Source organism: Schistocerca americana, chromosome 8 (assembly GCF_021461395.2).
Source record: "Schistocerca americana isolate TAMUIC-IGC-003095 chromosome 8, iqSchAmer2.1, whole genome shotgun sequence".
NCBI classification, from domain to species: Eukaryota; Metazoa; Arthropoda; class Insecta; order Orthoptera; family Acrididae; genus Schistocerca; species Schistocerca americana.
This window is the reverse complement of record NC_060126.1, coordinates 260,250,766-260,273,389: the sequence shown is the minus strand read 5'-3', so window position 1 is coordinate 260,273,389 and position 22,624 is coordinate 260,250,766. Positions and strand designations below refer to the sequence as shown.

General features: G+C 39.2%; 1 protein-coding gene across 2 annotated transcripts in view; it reads right to left on the bottom strand.

The window, feature by feature from the left end:
* LOC124544714 (protein bric-a-brac 1-like) overlaps positions 1–22,624 on the bottom strand; it is a 183,770-nt gene that overhangs the window by 141,388 nt on the left and 19,758 nt on the right. For both annotated transcript variants that reach the window (XM_047123359.1, XM_047123360.1), the window contains exons 3-4: positions 14,369–14,665; positions 11,352–11,462 (exon numbers count right to left, since the gene is read on the bottom strand). In XM_047123359.1, the coding sequence (XP_046979315.1) occupies positions 11,352–11,462; positions 14,369–14,665 (408 nt within the window). The remainder of the gene's footprint in view (positions 1–11,351; positions 11,463–14,368; positions 14,666–22,624) is intronic.

Genomic DNA, 22,624 nt, shown 5'->3' with positions numbered 1-22,624 from the left:
GCCAGTAAATAGTTGGCAGTGGACTGAGCACAAAGTAGAGAGACAAGGTTTTGTACATGTGTGCAAAGAGGAAGTGCATTCCAAAAGGTAGCCCAGCTCAGTACCTTTTGTTTTTGTGCCTATCAATGATGCAGTGCTTCTTCCTTTCGGTGAGTCGTCTCCTTTATTCCTAAATAATTCATAATTACTGAAGAATACTAGACTGGTAGAAGGCCCCTTGAGGAAGGTCGGTTTGGATTTCAGAGAAACATAGAAACACATGAGGCAATACTGACAATACAACTTCTCTTAGAAGATAGGTTAAGGAAAGGTAAACCTATGTTTGTAGCACTTGTAGACTTAAGATAATACTTTTGACTATGTTGACTGGAATACTGTTTTTCAGATTCTGAAGGTAGCAGGGATACAATACAGGGCAGTAAAGTAGGAGAAATAAAAAATATGGGGTTTGCTGATGACATTGTAATTCTCAGACAAAAGAATTGGAAGAGCAGTTAAACGGAACAGGCAGTATCTTGAAAGAAGGGTATAAGATGAACATCAACAGAAGCAAGACAAGAATAATGGAATGTTGTCAAATTAAATCAGGGGATGCCGAGGGAATTAGGAAATGAGACACTATTTTTTTCTATTTGGACAGCAAAATAACTGATGGTGCCTGAAGTGCAGAGGATATAAAATGTAGACTGGTAGCGGCAAGAAAAGTATGTCTGAAGAAGAGAAATTTGTTAACACTGATTATAGGCTCAAGTGATAGTAAGTCTTTTCTGCAGGTATCAGTCTGGAGAGTACCCTTTATGGAAGGGAAACGTGGACAGCAAAAAGTTCAGATAAGAAGAGAATAGAAACTTTAAAAATATGGTGCTACAGAAGAATGGTGAAGATTGGGTGGGTGGATCATGTAACAAATGTTGAGGTTCTGAAGTGAATTGGGGAGAAAAATTTGTGGCATAAACTGACTAGAAGTAGGGAGCAGTTGATATTACACAGTGAGACATCAGGGGATCACCAGTTTAGTATTGGAGGGAAGTGTGAGTGTGTGTGTGTGTGTGTGTGTGTGTGTGTGTGTGTGTGTGTTTGTGTGTTTGTGTGTGTGTGTGTGTGTATGTAAGGGGGAGGGTAAAAATTGCAGAGCAAGACTAAGAGATGAATACAGTAAGCAGATTCAGAAGGACGTAAGCCGCAATAGTTATTCAGAGATGAAGAGGCTGGCACAAGATTGTGTAGCACGGAGAGCCACGGCAAATAAGTCTTCGGACTGAATACCACAACACAACAACACACAACATCATGACAACTTCATAGTAAGTCGAACTCAGTAGGCCTAACAATACCATTTATGTGACTTGAGGGTGGAACATACAACAACTAGAAATTAGAAGATGGGTACTTTGTTTCGCTAGGTCAGTATGCCTAATTTGTGGGTAAATAGCTGTCACATAACAATTGCTTTTAGAGGTTGATTTATTGATTAATTGAGAGGGTTTATGGGACCAAATGATGAGGTCATCAGTCCAGCAATTCCTAAGTTACTCACAAAAGAAGTGGACAGATCCAGACAAGGGAATAAAATTATAAAATAATGAAGTTAAAACACCCACAGTAAAAGGCATAAGGGTGACACAAAATCTAAAAACTGGAAAAAAGAGCGGTCTTTCCATGGGCGAGTGGTCATGGGGTCCCAGACCGAGAAGATGTGAAGAGAGGTCCCAACCACAACCACCCCCTTCCCCAGGAGTAAAGGAAAACCTTATATCTGGAAATATAAACAACTTTCATGGAGGAAACTGAGGACCAGTCAACCATCCGTGAATCGTCCACCAATATTAAAATTAAGGTATCTGGAAGAACCATACTTAGCACGAAGGGCCAAAAGATGATGACATTCCGCCAATATGTGGGATACCGTCAGCCTGGCTCCACAAGCACACTGTGGGGGTGGTTTGTTACGCAGGAGAAAACAATGGGTGAGTCTGGTATGACCAATGCATAGGTGGCATAAAACAGTGGACTCCTTCCAAAATGAGTGGAAGGAAGAGCATCAAACTGCAGTAGAATCCTTGATTGTTTGTAGTTTATTACTGTGAGCAGTAGCGCATCAGATGTCATTCCCCTTTTGGGCAAAGAGAGATTTGACGTAGATCCGCATATCCACAGCTGGAATCATGAAAGGGAATGGGTGGTAAGTATCTGTTTCTCTAGCTAAATGGTCAGCCCGTTCATTCCCTGGGATGCCCACATGACTTGGGACCCAGAGAAAAACAACTGAGCAGGCAGTACAGCCAAGGGCAGAGAGGTCATTGATAGCAGAGACCAAAGGGTGACGAGAGTAGCATCGGTGAACAGCCTGCAGGCTGTTCATTGAGTCAGTACAATTTAAAACACTGTGGAGGGAGGCCTGACAAACTTAATGGAAGGCTCTGTGAATGGCTAAAAGCTCTCCTATGATCACACTACATGATCCTGGCAATAAATGATGTTCTAAGCCAGTAGAAGACATGAAAGCCTGTGGTCTAGGCACTATCCAAGTGAAGGCATGGGAGGAAATACACAGAGCACATTCAAATGAGATGTAGATCCCAACAGACAGAAGTTAGGTGCATTCCAACTGGCAATCCCAGCCGGAGGGGGGGGGCGAGGGGGGGGCGGGGGGTTCAGGAGGGAGACATCCCTTGTTTGCAAAGAGGGCAGGGTACATGGCATGGTCAGGGAATTGGCAAATGGTGATTGCGTTATAAACCGGAGTTGGTTCTGTCTTATCTGTACAGGGGGAGTCACCGCTTCTACGAGGAGTCTCAATGGGACTTGTGCAAAAGGCATCAAGAGCTAGATGCACCCCACAATGGTGAACAGCATCAAATATTTGCAGAGTGGAAGGAGATGCTGAGCCGTAAACCTGACTACCATAATCTAGTCTAGACAAGACCAGAACACAGAAAAGATGGAGAAGAGTGAAACAGTCTGCACTCCAAGATGTATGGGCCAGGAGGCGGAGAGCATTAAGCTTTCGCATACATTAAGTCTTTAGGTGGCAAATAGGGGTCAGCCACGTCAGCTTTTTATCAAAAATAAGGCCCAAAAAACAAGACTGTGCTACAACATCGAGGAGCTGGTCACCTAAATAAAGTTCTAGATCGGGTTGTACTGTGAGTCGACGACATAAATGCATAACCCACATGTTGGAGAGAGGAAACTGGAAGCCATGGGAGATGGCCCACACAGAGGCCCATTGGAAGGCCAGTGCTCAGCGGGTACTACCGAGTGGGAGAGGCACCAGATGCAAAAATCTTAGATGTACAACGCTGGGGTAACCACAGGCCCAACAGAGGTTACAAGCCCATTGATGGCTATGAGGAAGAGTGTGACACTTAACACAGAACCCTGTGGGATACTGTTCTCCTGAACCCAAAGGGGCACTGAATGAAGTGCCAACTCAAACCCAGAAGAGCCAGCAAGATAAAAACTCACAGATAAAAATCGGAAGGGAGCCACAGTGATGGCACCATGTCAATGCCTTATGTAGGTCAAAGAATACTGTGACAAGGTGTCGGCAGTCAGTAAAAGCCTGTCAGATTGCTGTTTCCCATCTGAGTAAATGGTCAGTTGGAGATCGTACTTCCTGGAAGCCACATTGATACAGGGACAAAAAGCCCCGAGATTAGAGTATCCAAAATAATCTAAAGCTAACCATCCTCTTGAGCAGTTTACAAAGTACATTTGTCAGACTAATCGAGCAGTAGCTGTCAAAAGACGAGTTTTTCCTGGGCTTAAGGACGGGGATAACTATACTGTCCTACCACTGAGATGGGAAAGCATCTGAGAGTCAAATGTGCCTTGTCTTATTGTCTTGAGTCTTGAGACATAGGTTTCTTCTTCTTCTCTTTCAGACGTGGAAGAGGGCAGGGCATAGAGGGAGTATAGGCATCTGCAAGATCCAGAACCAAAAGAGAGCGGGCAACCTGGGGGCGCACAGATTGTGCATCTCGTGGCCAAGTTGGTACGAGGTTTCTGGCCTGTGAGACACTGGGGAGAGGGGTCCCAGGAGGGAGGAGGGGCAGGGGGGGGGGGGGGGGGAAGGGGGCGGCTCATCATTGGCAGGTGCCGAAGAAGAGGGGCACTTTCTTGGCTGCAGTGGAGGAGTGGCACCTGGACGAAAGGTCGTGGGAGCTGCAGGGGAGTGGGAGAGGTGAGGGGAATGAAGGCTGGGGTAAAGAAGAGGTATATGGGGGAAAGGATGGAACATAGGCAAAAGCTGAAAAAGTGACACTGGATGGAGTGTCTCGTATTTTTAGCGAGCCTCAGCATAAGACAGGCAATACTGGAATTTGTACTCTTGGCTCTTCTTTCCTCTCTTGCAAGCTAGGCAATCCCGCGAACAAGGGGAGTTGTGATCATAGCAACTGACACACATGTGGCGGAACACAGGGGTTTTCCTCATGGAGTGCAGGTCCACAGTCACCACATAGAGTCCACTGAACAGTGGGAAGACATCTGCCCAAAATGCAAGCACTGAAAGCACCTCATGGATGGTGGGACGTACGGCTTCACGTTACATCTGTAGCACAGAACCTTGATCTTTTCTGGGAGGGTATCCGCTGATAAGCCATAATGAAGGTGCCAGTAAGTATCAGTACGGTTCTCTTTGCGACACTTCTGCACACGTTGAAAAAATGAATGACACGTCAGTCCAGATTAGCCCAGGTTTCCTCATCAGTTTACAGGATGACATTGCTATGAAAAATCAATCCCTGGACCATATGGTGGGGGGTAGTGGACATTGGGACATTGACAAGACAATCCCAAGCACGAAGAGCTCCAAATTGGGTGGCAGCAGAAGCTTTGCTCAACAGGGAGCCCGACCGCATCCACTCCACTGCACCAAACTACTTCTCAATATGCTCCACAAAAAACTGGCTTTGTGGCAGTGAATGTATCCCCATCTGTCCTAGTACAGATGAGGTAGCGGGGAAAGTGTTTCATCCCAAGACGGCAAGTCTGGCCTCCTCCCATGGTGCTTTTAGGGGTAGTGTATTGACCACATGTGAGCAAAATTAGTCAATCACTGAAAAAGAAAACTCTTGCAGTACAATTGTTACAAGGCACATTGATTTACTGGGGGTCGTGTATTTGCAAGATACTGATCTGAAATAAGATATATTCAAGGAAATCAAAAGAAGGTGTCCGTACCAGAGTGTATGAAAGCAGAACCTGGATATGTAGACTTGGAAACTGAGTTTGAGGTTCTCTTTTGCAGGTAGAAAGAAGCACAAGGTAAAAATCGCTGATGGAAGAAGGGATGGGTGATTTTAGAAATAAAAATGAAGGGATTGCCTATAAGAAGAGTTTACATTCCAAAGCAATTTGGCACAATATACCAACACAATATATAAGTCACTTAGGTTCTAAAAAAAGTGTTGGTCACAACTGAAACTTATTTTTCTAAGGGGAAGAATCGCTTTATGTTTAAGAAGCTACAAACTTCCAAAAATCTATCAGCACATTAAGCATAGAACACAGTTTGCTGATATATACCACAATACCATCGCATTTACGGGGTTTTGTAGATTTAGACATATACACACTACTAGCTAAGTAACCTTGGGCGAGTGACAGGCATTGCAGCTGTCCTAGTGTTCGGGCTAAGTATTTAAAGTTAAACACACTGAAAACAGCTACTAGTAGAACTGCCTTAAGAATTTATTTTGCAGGGTCAAACATCTGTAACTTTTTGCTGATAATGACCTACAATTTACTTCTGCGCAGTTCAAGAAAGTGTTGCATGAGAAGGGGCAAAACAAATTTTAGTACCCATGAACCATCCTAAGCACATCCTGATGAATGTGAAATGAGAGAATTAGGATATTCCTATTGTTGCAATCAACTTCCAAAATGGCCTAATTACAGTTTAGAGTTCAAAAGAACTTTTATGGTTGGCCACAGTTACAGTAGGATACGCTTTGTGACTACCACAAAAAATTAAAAAACAAACAGCAATCATTAAGTATTATTAAGTGTTGTTAAAATTTACTAATAAAATTTTTTTTAAAAGTAGCTGGTGAAATATAAGTAGATTTCTGAACCTGAAAATATCTTAGTAATATCAGCACGTGCTCTGCAATCTGCGAGGGGTATTTTATGACCACTAAAAAAAGTTTTGAAGGCCATCACATTGAGCAGAGATTATTTTAAAAAATAAAGTTTTGTAGCTAAAAGAGTGGGGGAATAATATGATGTATAGGAATGCTGGATAAAGCCAATCTGCTTTCAGAAAAAATTACGTGTTTCATTACTTGTTAAATGAACCTTGTATCTTCATTCAATACTATGTAGCTGTGCTGTCCAGATAAAGAGTTTTTTGCACAGCAACTACAGCAAGTTTTATACAAAATGTTTACTATGTTCTCTTTCAGCACAACATCCCTTCACAGTTTCTCCTTCATGATTTCTGGTTCATTGTCAGCATTGCTTCCCTTTACTTCAGTTATACCCCTTCCCCAAAGTAAAACAAAACAAACTCCACCCCTCTGCTTCTCTGTCTATCCAAGCTTCTTTTATCCTAGATAAAGCAACCTGCCACTAAGTGCATGCTTACTCCTCATGAATATTTCTGACTTGTCTAACCAATAATTTTTATGAGCAAAGTTAAGAAAAACTGTAGATGTAAGATATGTATCATGTAAGACACAGTGTATACTACAGTTTTATTGGGCACGACTAAATGAGAAAATAAAAAAATAATAAAAATTACACCTAGACTGAGAACCGAACTCTTATAGTCAAGTATTCTAACACAAAATTCTACCCACTGCACCAACTAAGCAACACATGTACACAGTAAGATACTTGATGAACATGTGATTACATTGTCGCCATATTATCTTTCTTTGACATTCATTTTCTACTGAACATAATCACACAAAAAAATTTTGTTACAGACATTTGTGTGTCGAGTATGCAAGGAATCGCACAATACTGTCTGAACACACAACAGTTACAAAATGATAGATTTTTATGACTTAATCAAAACACTGCACACCACACCAGAAAAAAATTTTATTAACAAAACATGTTATCAAGTGGATCGATTGTGAATGAATACAGAAGGCCTTACAGTTATTTAATTTATAATCAAAGGCAAAATGTTTACCAAAATACATATGCCAAAAGAGTGAAGATATTTAGTTAAGTACATTTACAAATGAAAGAAAGGTGTGTTGTGTAAAAGAAATCAGTTTTGGAAACGGAAACTCAAAATCCTTATGAGAAGATGATGGGAAAAGGAATATGAGATAGAAGGAGGCATATCTGAGTGTACAAATGTAATACAAATTTGTACATGTACCAAAAACCAGGTTGCTTAAATAGATTCTTGTTGCAAAGGGTATCACAAATTGTTAGGAGGTAGTGGCCAAGGAATAAACATCATCACAGAAATTAATTGATTTACACTACAAATCACTCATATGACAAACTACTGAACAATGCCCAACTTAAAGATTTCCTTGGGAAGATTTGAAGTTGGAGGAGACAGCTAATGCTCGACAATAATGATCATGAAACTTTTCACAGGGATAACCTTTACAACAAAGGAAGAGATAGTACAGAGAGTACACACTCTGTAAATACATGTTAATGCAAAGCAGAAGGGAGTTATAGGAATACAAATCAGTCTGAGATATAAGGATGACGAAATTTGTAAGTACAAATGAGGCTGGTTAGGTACAACTACTGGTGATAAAGTTTGAATATTCTGATGGTTTATTTTAGGGAAATGGAAACTAAATTGGAATATGGGTTTAGTATAGGCTAGTCAAAGGCAATAAGCCTTTGGTGGTTGTATGTACAGTAATACTGGGAAAGGTTTGTACAGTAACTGATTTCAGACGAGTGGTTAATTGTTGTTGAGCTCACAGAAAAAGCCAAATTTGTCATAGGAGAAACTCACGTAGAGAAACCTTATGAAGCAGTTGACGCTTTGTCTACCACAGGAAGCTGGCAAGGGTTTCAGTTAAAGACATTGAGCTGAAGAAGCTAATGAATATAGCAACCAATTATTTTGCTTATTATGGCGTGAGAGAGGACTCAAAGCAGAATCTGCTCAACTACTTACAGCAATAAATACCACAGGAGAGTTTTAGGTTTGAAGGGATTTTATGAAAACTGACGTCCACTCCCGAGTTTGTTTTGTTTCTCATTATAAATTAATAGTGCTACTGTGGAAACAATGGAATGACAGAATTTGAAATGAGGGCTGAACCTTTGAGAATGTTAGTTACTGTGTCTAGTTAGCACAACATATTGTATTCGCATTTTTAACGTAGGCAAAAGATAAATGTATGAGGCCTGTTAAAAAATTCTGGAACTTTGTCCACAACATTTTTTCTGCGCTTTACCTTTTACTTATTATCCATGGTCTCCTTCAAAATACTCTCTCCTGCAATTCATATACCACTCCCAATGTCATTTTCACTTCTGGAAGCAGTTTTGGTACGCCTCTTACTGGATCGCGCGAAGTGCTATCTGCAAATTTTCTTTTATCTTGTCTAGCATTGCAAATATTTGTCCTTGCAATGGGGCTTTCAAGTTTGGAAATACAAAAGAAGTCCATAGGGGCCAAGTCTGGAAATAACGAATGATGAGGCAGCACAGTGATTTCATTTTCTGTTTTAATTTTTTGTGCTACAGTCACACACCAACAGGGTGCAGGTGCGTTACCTTGATGTAAGAGCCATGAATTATCTCGCCACATTTCAGGTGTCGCAACATGTCCTGATATACCATCAATTAACAGTTTGTCCCTGTGGCATGAATTCATGATGAACTAATCCTTCAAAGTCAATGAAAACTCTCAGCATGGCTTTGGCATTTGACCTGATCTGACTAGCTTTTTTGTTCTTTAAGAACCTTTCTATACCCATTGTGAAGATTGAACTTTGGTCTCAACTCATAACCGTAGACCCACACATCACCAGTTACAATTCTCTTAAGGAACATCACCTTCTGATTTGCATGATCCAAGAGCTCTTCACAGATTGTGAGGCAATGGTCGTCTTCACTCATGACAAACCTGGCGGCAACATGATGCATTCCAAGATACTGTGTCAGGATTTCATGAGATGATCCAACTGTAATGTTATATACTTCTGCAATTTCTCAGTCAGTCCGCCTTCAATTGATGTGTGCAATTTCGCTGCCATTCCTGACATCAGCATCATCGGTAGTTGTAGAAGGGCATCCTGAACAAGGGTCATCTCTAACTTCCATGAAGCCATTTTTAAACTGTGTAAACCATCCATTACACTGAGTACACCTTCAGCATTCATCACTGTATGCTTTCTGCATAATTTGGTGTGTCTCTGAAGGTTTTCTCAAGTTTCACATAAAATTTAATGCAGACGCATTTTTCCTCTAACTCTACCATCTCGAAAATCGCAAACTGTGCGACACAATGTTCTACACAATATAGCACTGAATAATAACTAACAGACAACAATGAAACTTCCGGCAGTTACACATTAAACACAGGCGTGTGTAGGGATGCCAAGCACATTTCGCTGCAACACACCACTAGCGGGAAATTACCAATGTCCCGGAATTTTTTGAACGGCCCTTGTATTAAATTTCCTCCTCCTCCTCCATCTAGACTGAAAATTATATTGTTTTTCTTTTAACATGTGATGGCATAGTTAATTAAGGTTGTGCCTTGCAGGAATAAATCAAAACACTATTACTTGTAATTGTGATAATGTTCCAGACTAAAATTAAAATATTTTAAGAATTCCCTGTTACAGTAACACACATGGAAGGTCATGCAATGAAATCTTTAATGCAAAATGTCATTGTCACTGTAAAATATTTGAACTTGTAATGAAAGCTGTCACTTTCGTAGGTGCTATATAATGATGTGTAAGAGGAAGACTATGTAACAGATTGATTTAAGGGAGGGTCTGCCTTGAGCAAACAATTTTTATCTTTTCTTTTATTTCCCAGATATGTTTTGCTGAAGTTTCAGCATCATCACCTTTATTCTCTTTCTTGTTACCAAATGCTGTGGTTTTCCTGGATTTGTATTTTTTATTGCGGTTGTTTTCTTTCAGTCAGTTATTTTTTCTGGCTTTTCCATTATCTTCAATGTGAAGATCTGCACTAAGTTACCCGTATGGCAATTAACATCCACCAGTACAGTGATGACCTATTAGCTGCCATACGATCATAAAAATAGAACCTGAGGTTCATGATTGGATTCCCCGTTAAGTTTATTAAGTGGAGTTCTTCACAGTGGAATGGGAAACTGGAAAAAAATGAGAAACTTTGAAAGAATACAACTGCAATAAGAGAACACACAAATCCAGAGAAACCACAGTATTTGATAACAAGAAAGATAATAGGAGCCCGCTGATGATGTTGAAACTTCAGTAAAACATGTCTGTAAAATGAACAAAAAGTTAAAAATTGTATTTTGCTCAAGGCGGACCCTCTCCAAAAACAAATTTATTTGTAAGCAAACACAGACAACAGAGCTCCAACCTCAAGGCTATGTAATGTTCCAAAATCAAATCATATTTCACACTACCTTTAGTACAGATACAGTTAATGGAAGATACAAATGGGTTTGATATATTTTTATGCAATTTGTTCATAAATATTTTCTGTCCAATTCTCACATGGAGTATGAAGCATTGTCACGGTATTGCCACTAAGAATACGACAACAACGTTCCCTGAGTAGAGAGCAAAGTCATTTCTTAGTCACTGGCAGATGAGATTATATATAAGTACTGAAATTAAACCTAACACAGCATCTCATGAAAAGAAGTACAATTAATTGCATCACAAGCAGCCAGTTACACTTATTAATGACAAATTACAATGTACAGGAGAGGAATGGACGTTATAGGCCTTTTTTAACAGAAGTATCAATCTACGACTCATGTTGAGCAAACCTGAAATATATAACAGGAAATAGCTGTGTATACGCAAGAATATGTCCAATGGTAACTGTACACAAAACAACAATGTCTCAATACGTCGTCCTAGTCAAGTTGGGAACATTAAGTTGGTGAATGACTAAAAACAGCATATTAATAACTCTAGGCAATCCTACTCAACTATACTATAAAACCAAATTTCAAGCTCTGCTGTATAATTACCTGTTAGATGTTCCAATCAAATCTTATCAACATTAGCAAACAACAAGCAAAGTTTAAAATATGTGCTACTGTAGGAGTCTGAATTAAAAGCTGTTGTTTCCCAAGGCTGCTAACACATGACAACACTGTTCCAGATGCTTTAATTAACATCCATCATTAAAGTGATGACCTATAAGCTGACATAGAATCTCAAAAATAGTACCTGAGGTTCATGATTGGCGTAATGATCATCTTGTCTCTCATCATCAACTTCTGTTTCTGCAAAGTTATCGTCCGTGTCTGGCTCTTGCTTTATGTCTTGTTTTATGTCCTTCTGTAAAGGAACAAACAAAAATACTTGACTATAACAACGAAGCAATCAGTAAGTGAACAACACACAAGCCACCACTACCATAGGCTTCTGCCAAGAGAACTGGCAACATAATAGCGGCCATTTCAATGTTTACATGAACAGTGTATCACAGCTCGAAAAGTGGCATGGCTAATTTAGAGGTTGATTGAACTTTTTATGAATATACTTGCAATGTAATAACATAACCTAAAGTATTTGGATTACTGACATCAATAAATAAACATTAATTTTGAACCTCAATTCTCTGCAGTAAAAATTTACATCAACACTGTTGACAGCATGTTCATGTCCTTGATTTAGCTCTGTCATGTTATTTTAACCTGATTTGTTGGTGAGGGTCTGTTTGTTTACAATATCTGTTAACAGCACATTTAATTGCTCTTTCTGAATTCAGAAAAATTTCTTCCTATTCTCTGATAAGACACATGCTTCTAAGGGTGGTTGATTCTCAACTGGCTGTTCTTTTCCTTTATTGTTATTACACACACACACACACACACACACACACACACACACACACACACACACACACACACACAAAACTATGTGTGCCTATCCATAAAACTGAGGTAATATCTCATCATGCAAGTTCAGTTTCAGACCAGGTAAATTTATTACAATCCTCAAACATAAAGACATTTTATTTTTACATACCAGGCGTGCAACATATCAGTTTCCTAGAAAATAAAGAATTGGTGATTTCATTCTATTTCGGATTTGTTTCAGGATGCTAATTGGGACATTTGTCATGTGGTATCAGGCTTGTGCTCAGATCAGTTAGCTCCCAGGCATGTCGGTGAGAAACCCACTTCTCGCGATATCTTTTATTCTTTGGCAGGAGAATGTAAGTTGTCCTAAAATTTGTATAATACAAAATATAATAAATTTTATTGTGAACAAGGAGATAACTGTTATCAGTGCATGTGACTCTGAACTTTGGGAGACGTGTTTGATCTTCAGTGAACATTACGATTGTGCGTGTTTTTCTTGGTTTTTCCTCCAAAATACGTTATCTGCTTTTAGGGAGTTTGAAAAGGAGAGAGTGAAAAAATATGTTATACAGTCATTACGGTGTGTGTGTGTGTGTGTGTGTGTGTGTGTGTGTGTGTGTGTGTGTGTATTTTGATGAAGGCCTTGCTGGCCACAAGCTTATTTGTGACAGCATTTTTGTTGTGCTTACCTGCGCGGCTCACCATCTCCGCTATATTGTGAGTAGCAACTTTCCTTTTCATAATATTATTACATTGCATCCTGGACTTTCCACTGTCTGATGATTCTAATTTTTAGGGTTCTACTGAATCCACTTAGTCCGAAATGGATCATGTCATGAGCTTTGACCCAGATGTTTTTGGAAACTGAAGTGCAGTGACCTAAAATCTTTCACAAGAGTTACTTTCTAAACGAGTCTGACCAGGCCGTCATAACTTATCAAAATCAGTGAGTTGTGGAGTCTGGTCTCTACCTTGCTTATGATATGACAGAATTAATTTATGAAGACTTGAACAGTGAATAGAAGATGGATGAACATTTCATTTCCAAAGTAAGGTCAACTTCTGTTTAGCTTTATTGCACAAAATGCATTTTTGACAACTGGCTTAAGGCCCACCCTGTACATGGATGTTGTGTCAAATTACAGCAGTTCATAACTGGTGGTTTCGAGTACTTACAAGCAACACACAAAATTTGCTTCTGTTCAGGGTCATCTGTCTGATACTAAATTAGTTTGTTAGTTACTTTTATGTTCCATGGTTCATTTTGCACAATAAATCATCAAGATGTGGAATGAGTCATTTTACATTCATGTTGCAAATTAATTTTTATATCTATTTATACTCTAAGCATCACCATATAATTAATTCCCCCCCCCCCCTCCAAAAAAAATGAAAACAAGACATACAGATTGAGTTAGCAATTCCTACCCACCACCTTTTACACATTACAAACGTAGAAAATCTTCTACAGAATAGAAGGAGTTGTCAAGGAGAAACTTTTTCAATTTGTTTTCAAATTTTACCTTGCTATATGTTAAACATTTTATATCACTGCAGATCTACCTGAATTTCATAATAATTTTCTGATGATCTTTGTACACCTAAATGTGTGTATAAAAATTTAACAGCTACAGGAACCAACAGAAGATCTTGAATTCTCATTTTTCATCTTGCACATTCATTTAATATTTAGAAATATGATAAAAGCCTGAATTTGCAACACTGCAATAACAATAGTGATCAAAAGACCATGGAAAATCTACTACAATATACTGTATAGGAGTCTTACATCAGTAAAAGCTCATACAAGACTGTTCAGGATAATATCATCTGGCTTTCACAACTCATCAAAGATAACACTTACCAAATAACTGCCCAAACAGCACATTCTCCCATGTATAGCAGAGCTACCACTTTCATCTATCAGATCTCATATCAGTAAGAGGTGCAGTACACCAATGCCTATCATGGAACCTCATGAGGAGTTTAAAGCAAGGATAAGTGTGTGTGTGTGTGTGTGTGTGTGTGTGTGTGTGTGTGTGTGTGTGTGTGTGTGGTGGGGGGTGGGGGGTTGAAATACACACAGTAATGTAAAACAGGTGAGAGGAACACTGGCTGGGAAGTGAGTGATGTGATAATCTGCACAGTATCCAACTTGACATTTATATACAGATGTGGGTCAAAGTAAAACTTTCTAAAAGCATCTGTTCAAAATATCCTCTCCACTTCATCTATCATGAAAATTCTCAACAGACTTATTGCATTGACTGCATGTTGCGTATACTAATACAACTCAAACTGGCGAGAAATATGACTTGTGTCTCAAATGATGGAAACAAAATGCAATATCACAATGTTATCTGGCTTTCCACTCACCTTCTCACACACAGCAGCACCATTGCTACTCCTTTCTCTCTCTGTCAGTCCACTGTCTAGCACTGGACCAGTTCCTCCACTGTCATCCTCATCCGCCGACCTACGAGGCCTCTTTGCTGGTGGTGAGTCCCGGTCACTTGGTGTTGCAGTTGACACAGACCCAGAATCCTGGGGAGGATTGGAACGAGGCACAGCTGCTGCTGTTGAAGTTGACTGATCAGACCCACACAGCCCCCGTATCTGCAATGCTTCGGCTGCCTCCAATAGTGAATTCAATTCATCCTGACTCACATTCACCTGGGGAAAAATATCAAATATGTTGATTGCAGCTTACCTGAAGTTTAATGTTGGCCAAATATTATTACTAACAAAAAAGTTTTTGAAAAGTGATTTTTTTAACTTAAGGAATATCAGCTTTCATGTCCACAAATAGCAGTATCACTGCAAAAGCACTTGAGAATACAGATAAATACCAACCTTCCAAAACAGAAGTGTGTGCCTTCCTACCAGAGGAAACAGTAACAGCCAAGCTACAACTAATGTGGAAAGCATTTATGTGGATCACCATACAACTGCAAATTACTTAGTCTGGACGGTTATGACAACACCTTGAGATAAAGTCTATGATTGGGCAAATAATACATATTCAGAAATTAAATGAGTTTTGGCATCCAGAAATAAGAGCACTACCACAAATGTCACATAAAATCCACCACATGCTACCACCCTTCAGAGTCATAAATGGAAGAAAAAAAAAAGAGGCATAACAATATAGAAGACCCTCTGTAATCATACAGGAAACTGGGAGTTTCAAGTAAAAACAGCAAGAAATTGAAGTTTTCTTGTGATATAACAGGTGAGATACTGAAGGAAGCTTACAGTTCAATGCCTCACTAAAGAAGGGAGTCAATCTCATGCAGAAGGAAGACAAAAATTATAAGGGGAAGGAAAAAAGTGGGAGGGGGGTGGGAATTAGCTGGTAAGGAAGTATAGGAGACCCACTAGCAGTACCCTACAAAGAGCCTACTGATCAGAGGACCTAGTATTGGTATCAAATAGTGATATACAGTAGGAAATTGAATGCAGCAAAGAATAAGTGAGATGATGCTGGATCACACCAAAATCTATTTCGTCAAGTGACAGGAAGATTTGGATTTAACAGCCACTCAGTACCATTCGAGAAGAGGCACATGTTCAAGCTGAATTAATAACTGGAAATGATATAGGCTAAGTCCTTCTCATAGTCATGTATCTAGCATTTATCTTAATCAATTTAGGGTAATCGCAGGTGAATTAATAAGTTACAAATTGTTAACTTCTTACTGTACTTCAAGAGAGAGAAAAAAATAGCAGACACTGATCACATTACAGTAAAACACAAACCTAATAATTAATAGTATAAAACTTTGCAGAACTTGAAGGCTGAAATGAAAAACAAAATTCACTCTTTCGTCTTGTTTTCAATATCAGCATCAGATAGTTTCTGGATGCTGACGGGTGATTCAAGTACTTTCAAAAAGCTGGCTACAGAGCTTCATTCCAATAACTTCAAGTAATGCTATAATTTGAAAACAGATTAACTGAAACTGTACTTCTGTAAGTTCACAGATATTTTCCATGACAACAAATACTACAGTCTTGTGCATAAATTTCTTACCACCAAGTTGTGTCACATCTATGACATAATTATAATTGATTCAATTGTTTGAGATCAAGTCCTTATGAACTTCACAAATTATTTGGCTAAATGTGTGATGTCCAGAAAAACATGGTCTTTGGCACTTTCCATTTGTCAATGTATGGGATCATGTTTCAAATTTTTCCACTCAAATCTTTGAGATGGAATAAAATGAGGCAATGAAAAAATCTTCTACAATTGTGGTTTTTAATATCTTCTCTTAACATCACATCTTCTATTGCAAAATCGTTGTATTCCAATGATTGAGCAACATTTTCCAAAGCAACTTCACTATCACCACAATGCAGCAACAGAAGCAGAGGCCAAAACTGCTCACAGTAGCAGCAGAAATAATGGCAGTAGAAGTTACCTGTTTCATGATACTGCCTTAAGAGTGTACATCCATCTGCTTGCTTTTTTCATGTACTATATCTTTTGCACGTTTCTCTCTTCAGTTATCCAGTTACTCTTGAAATTCTACTTTCAACACTTTCTCTTTCTAAAATACATCTTCCGATGCAACTACAGCTTTTTATTGTAAACTACTTTTCTGAAAGTTATTTGTTGTCCCACGACAAGTAAATGAGTAAAGAAAAATTCATCTCTTGTATCCCCAGTTTTTCTGTATTTTATCATAATTCAGTCTTTGCATTGTCTTGGTTGTTTCCCGATAATTTTCCACCTGGTATTTTCATCTTATCTAATTATAGTTCAATGCTAGGTATTCACTTGAGCAAAAGCTTCTGTTTTTACTACTTTCCTCAGTTCTTAATTTTTGTGACATTTTCTGCTTCTAATACTCTAAACACCACCAGTATTTTCTCTCCATTTTTAAGTGTTTCCATTTCCTCCCCACTTAGTCACTTCTCCAAAGATTTCTGGCAGATATTCCAACTTTCTTTCTTTAGTTTCAGGCCATAACCATTAATTTAAAAAATTCATATTTAATGTTAATTACAGATTTCAGTTTTTTTCCCAGTAGAGATTTTCAGGCCTTGATAAAGACCATCACTAAATGTTCTTAAATTATAATAAACATTACTGACTTCACTGAATTGTCTTATAATTTCATTCCACTTTTTAATGCTGTTCAAGGTGACTGATTAGTCTGACATGCATTTAATTTTATTTCATGAATACGATTTAATTTATATCAGATATCGAAGTCTCTAACCTAAAGTTGTGTTTACAAAAAAAAACAAGAAGTGGAAAAAAATAAAAACAATCAGTTCATTCTTGTGTTGTCCTGACAGAATCAGCCCACACAAAATATGCTTGTGAGGTGTTTCATGTGATGGATGGTGCCTTCTGATACATATCATCAACAAAATGTCTAAATTTCAATTTTATGTGCCCCTGCAGCAACCTCAAAACTAGTCTGGCTCAATATTTAGTGTAAGGACATTTACCTACCATTAAATTAAATCACAATGACTGTCATGATACACATGTAGAAAATGTATTGCAATGCACTTTCCAGTCTTAAAAGAGATTTCTTTAAAAACTACTCAAATATCCTTTTACATCATTTCAAAGGTTCAGCTGGTATGGAGCTGTCACAGCTGGCACTGGTACATTTCAGGATTTTAACTGTTTCATTATATGGGAGGCTGACTGCCACTACATCATTACAGATGCAGACAAATGAAAATACTGCTACTACTGTCATCCAAACATTATTATTAAATTAATCATTTTTACTTTCACCACCACTCTCAAACAAGTTGTGGGAATGCGGCAGGATCTTCAGCAACTGCCAACATACTGACAGCTGCAGTCCTGCAAAGAGTCTTAACATTTTACATGTATATCTAAAATAGTTATTTTTGTTATCAATATAATAGAGGGAAACATTCCACGTGGGAAAAATATATCTAAAAACAAATATGATGTGACTTACCGAACGAAAGCGCTGGCAGGTCGATAGACACACAAACAAACACAAACATACACACAAAATTCTAGCTTTCGCAACAAACGGTCGCTTCGTCAGGAAAGAGGGAAGGAGAGGGAAAGACGAAAGGAAGTGGGTTTTAAGGGAGAGTGTAAGGAGTCATTCCAATCCCGAGAGCGGAAAGACTTACCTTAGGGGGAAAAAAGGACGGGTATACACTCGCGCGCGCGCACACACACACACACACACACACACACACACACACACACACACACATATCCATCCACACATATACAGAAACAAGCAGACAGGTATTTACAAGCATTTCAGAGGGCATAGCTCTAAGCCGCACTAGACACTACAACAGTTATTTCAAAAATTTTGTGGCCACAAAACTAATCTTATGCCAAATGGTGCAACAGGGTATAAGTACACCAATAGCTTCGCATGAATACATGCGAACTATTTTGTAATAGCCACATCTCACCATTTTTATTCTTCCAACTGAACAAAAATCTTGCACAGCTATGTAGTGTAGTTAACAGCTTTATAGTTTCCAATGTAGTACCAGTGTCTCAAAACATTACATATTGTTTTACACAATTCCCCATAATATTACGTTTCACGTGAAATCTCTGTTTCAGCTATTTCTTGCTCCACTGACAGTTAAGATATTTTGGAGCAAACGACCAGAATAGGAGAAGGTGGGGACATGAAAGAAAAACAGCAAGGAAGATGGAACAGATAGCTACATTCGATATTCCTCCTGACAGAACAGCAAAGGGAGAATAGTTTAAGCATACAGTACACCTTCTTCATTGTAGGGAGAAATACTGTTGGCTAATGTTCTTTTTACCATGAGATCAATGGGAACTGAGCACAGGATCAGATTCAGGGAGGTAGTCAGCTGTGTTCTCTTTCAAGGATGCATTTGTCATAAATGACTTAAGGAAAACACAAAATCTTGATGGCTGGAGAGAGATTTGAAGCATGATTCTCCCTAATGTGATTGAGTCCACTGTTTTAACCACTGCCACCATAGTGTTGTACATATCTTAAAGTAATATATCTAAATATGAACAACTATTCCAAAATAGAATTTGTGAGAAGAAAGCTGAGAAATTACTTTTCTCTATTTATTTTCAACAGTAATACACTGCCTGTGAAAAAAAGAAGCATCTCGAAGACACAGTCAGAAGTCTATTGTGATTTCGTGCAAGTACATACCACAGATGGTTATGTAAAGGATTAGAGCTGCAGTTCTTCGTGAAAAGTACTGGTTGGCTATAATTAAAGTGCAGCTACTCACGGAGGTCCAGTGTGGGCTGTAATTATAGTATTGTAGTGAACCTTAGTAGCAACGCTAAAGTGTTAAAGCGGAATCAGTTTATACTGCAAAACAAATTAGTTCAAACTCTGGCCACCAGGTGCAAATCTATGACATCTACACTATCATTTGACAAGCCATAACATGAGTGAACAGTATGGCTATTAAGAAGAGATACCATCCGTTGTTAGTGAAACTATTTTACATGAACTGCAGCAGTTATAGTACTGCATTGAGAGCGTCGCCGACTGAAAGGCTGGAGGAGAGGCCTGCTGCCATTAAACTGTTTAAGAAGATGATAATGAAATTAAAAAACACAAGTGAGCTAGCTGTGGCACCTAGAAGAGCAAAGTGTCCTATACCAGTGGAAGTTATTCGTTAGGTTACTTTTGTAACTGATCATGCAGCAAGTGCCCTGGCTAATGGTAGTGCTTGTGCAGTGTCACAAGAACTGACAATTCCATGGTCAACAGTACGTAAAGTTTTACAGTTTAATTTACACTGGTATCCATACAAGACCCAGGCAGTGCAGCAGCTGAAACCTCATGATCCACAGCAACATTCTGACTTTCCTCTTCAGTTTCTGGCATGGATCAAAGTTGACAAAATGTGGCCAGGCAACATTTTATGGAGTGACAAGGCATGTGTTATACCACAGGGTGTAGTGAACACACAAAACTGCCAAATGTGGGGTACTGTTAAAGTGTCTGTTGTGCATGAAGGGCATTGCAGATGCTGTGCATGACTGTGGGGTGGATTCACAAGCAACTTTATTCACCATCCATTTTTCTTTGAAGAAAATACACCCATAGGGCCTGTCAGGTGCGCTGAGACATCTGCACATTATAGAGATGTTCTTGCTTTGGAAGAGTAAACTGTGTGATAACCACTCTTTCCATGCGAGATGGGGCACCACCTCATGTCACTTGCACACTGGGAGATCTGCTTAATGCAAACTTCCACAAACATGTTATCTCCAGAGGGTTTCAGATGCCTGGGCTGCAAGATCGCCTGATCTGAATCCATGCGCCTTTTGGCTCTGGGTTTATCTAAAATAAAGTGTTTACCAGGGACATGTCCAGTCTCTACCTGATGAGTGGTGACGTATACCGCAACACTTTGCTCACATTCCAACAGAACAGCTGTACACAACTGTTGATCATGTTGTTTTATGGACCCAACATCTCATCGTCACTGCTCATATTGAACAAATTGTGTGATCAGTAGCTAATAATAAAATCAACATCATGTCTCTCTCACTTGCCTGACCTTTTTCCTCCCACATTCTATTCGTAATCCATGTACGGAAACATTCCCATATGTTTTTGTTGCATTCATAGTGCCAGATTTGCAGCTGGAGGCCAAAATTAGAACAATCTTTTTTCCTGTTTAAATCAGTTTTGCAGTAACACATTGGCGTATCTACTAAGTTTCGCTGCCATACGATAATTACAGCTCACACTGGACCTCAGCGAGTAGCTGCACTTTTAATTATAATCACCTTGTAGAACGGCCACCAGTGTACATTAGCACTGATTGTGTTTAGTTGTTATTACAATACTTGGTAGGGCATATTAGGGGTGTGAACAGTGTTAGATGTTAAATGATCAATGAGGGACACCAAAGATGCCACACCTGAGCCTCGTTGTGGGTGTCCATTTGCCATCATCGTCGAATCTTGCAATATCCAGATTTGTGGGGCATTCAGATGTGGTATGGCACTGCATGGGAATGTGAGAGCAGGCATACTCATCATCCAGCTTCCAAATGACCACATCTGACCTCACAAGGGAGAATTACCTTATTGGGCACCAGGCACATCATGAAACATTGTGTATTATCCTGCACCATTGATTGAAGACTAACAGCAGCTGAAGCAGGGATTTAACACCCCACATGTATGCTATCATTTACACCACAACACAAATGGCTGTGTTTAGAAAGGAGCCTGACTGGCAAACATGGACTGCTGCGAACGGCATCACTCTGCCTTCAATGACAAAATCATAGTTCTGCACTATCCCAGCTGACCATCATCAGTCAGTACATCAGCGACCTGGGAAAAATTCGCATTCTTGCAAAGTTTTGAAAAGGCGCAGCTGTGTTTCTCAAGCCTCTTAGTGTCGGAAACTATCAGGTGCAACTTCAGGTCACATCTGGTAGTGATTGAGGGGATTCTGGTGCAGAACAGTATATCACAGATGTCCTGGGTCCTCATGTGTTACTTCTCTCATGCCTGTCCCATAGTGCTCGTTTTCAACACGTAAATGCTTGTCCACACACAGCATAACTATGAGCTATCTGCACGATGTTGAGGTACTCCCGTGGTCCATAAGATCCACAGTTCTGTCCCCAACAGAACGTGTGAGGCCAGCTCTGGTGTCAATACCACAATATCAGTGCCAGTAGCCTGGATATCAAGAACACCAGCTTGTCTCACGAGAAAACAGCTGTTTTATGACAGCCAAATCATTTCATGCACCAAGCCACAGAGGGTGCAATGTCACACTGATAACAGGGCTCATACTGCCAGGTTCTTTGCTGAAGTAACATCATATGCCCTCACAACCCACAAAGTCTCATTCCATTTTCAACTTGCCTTCTGCATGCCATGCTTTCCTCTCTCTCTTTTGCACGCAGGTAGGCAGTGTATTTTGACCACTTTTGCTGTTTAAAAGGTGTAAGTATTGATGCTAAAGAAACTACAACTTCTTTCCATAGAAGCCAAAGGTGTATGTACTTCTGTGATCGTAACGTCTCCCTCTTTAACACAAGTAATTTCCTCTTGAAGCATTTAACTTCACACTGATGTACATAAAACCACTTCCATGCACAATTACAAAAACTTATGCATCCAAAAACTCAACTTGCGCACAAAGAAGTTGCATGCAAAGTAAAAACTGAGATAGATCCATAGACAATTGAACACTTTTGCTTCAAGTGATCATGTGTGTTTCCTCAGTTTCTTGAAGGGAACTATATTCTTCAAATAAGCTGAGTCCTAGTTTCTGATTCTAACTGCACTTAAACTAAACATACGTACAGTTGGTGTGAATACTACGCAATTTTTACTAAAATCTGAGTGAGGTGACATACACAAATTTCTCATGAATACCAAATCATTGATTCTCCATTCCTTCCCAGTGCAGAGGATGAATCATTTAAGCTGTTACACTCACATATTACCAGAATTGTTTACACTTTTATCATTCCTTATACAAAAGATGAATTGAAAGAAAGTTTTTCTCAATTGAAATATAGACACTCATAGTAGCAATTTTAACTATAGATATGTTGATAATTTTTCCCTATGAAACCACAGTCACTTCTGCTGCTACAATTTTAAATCACAGAGAT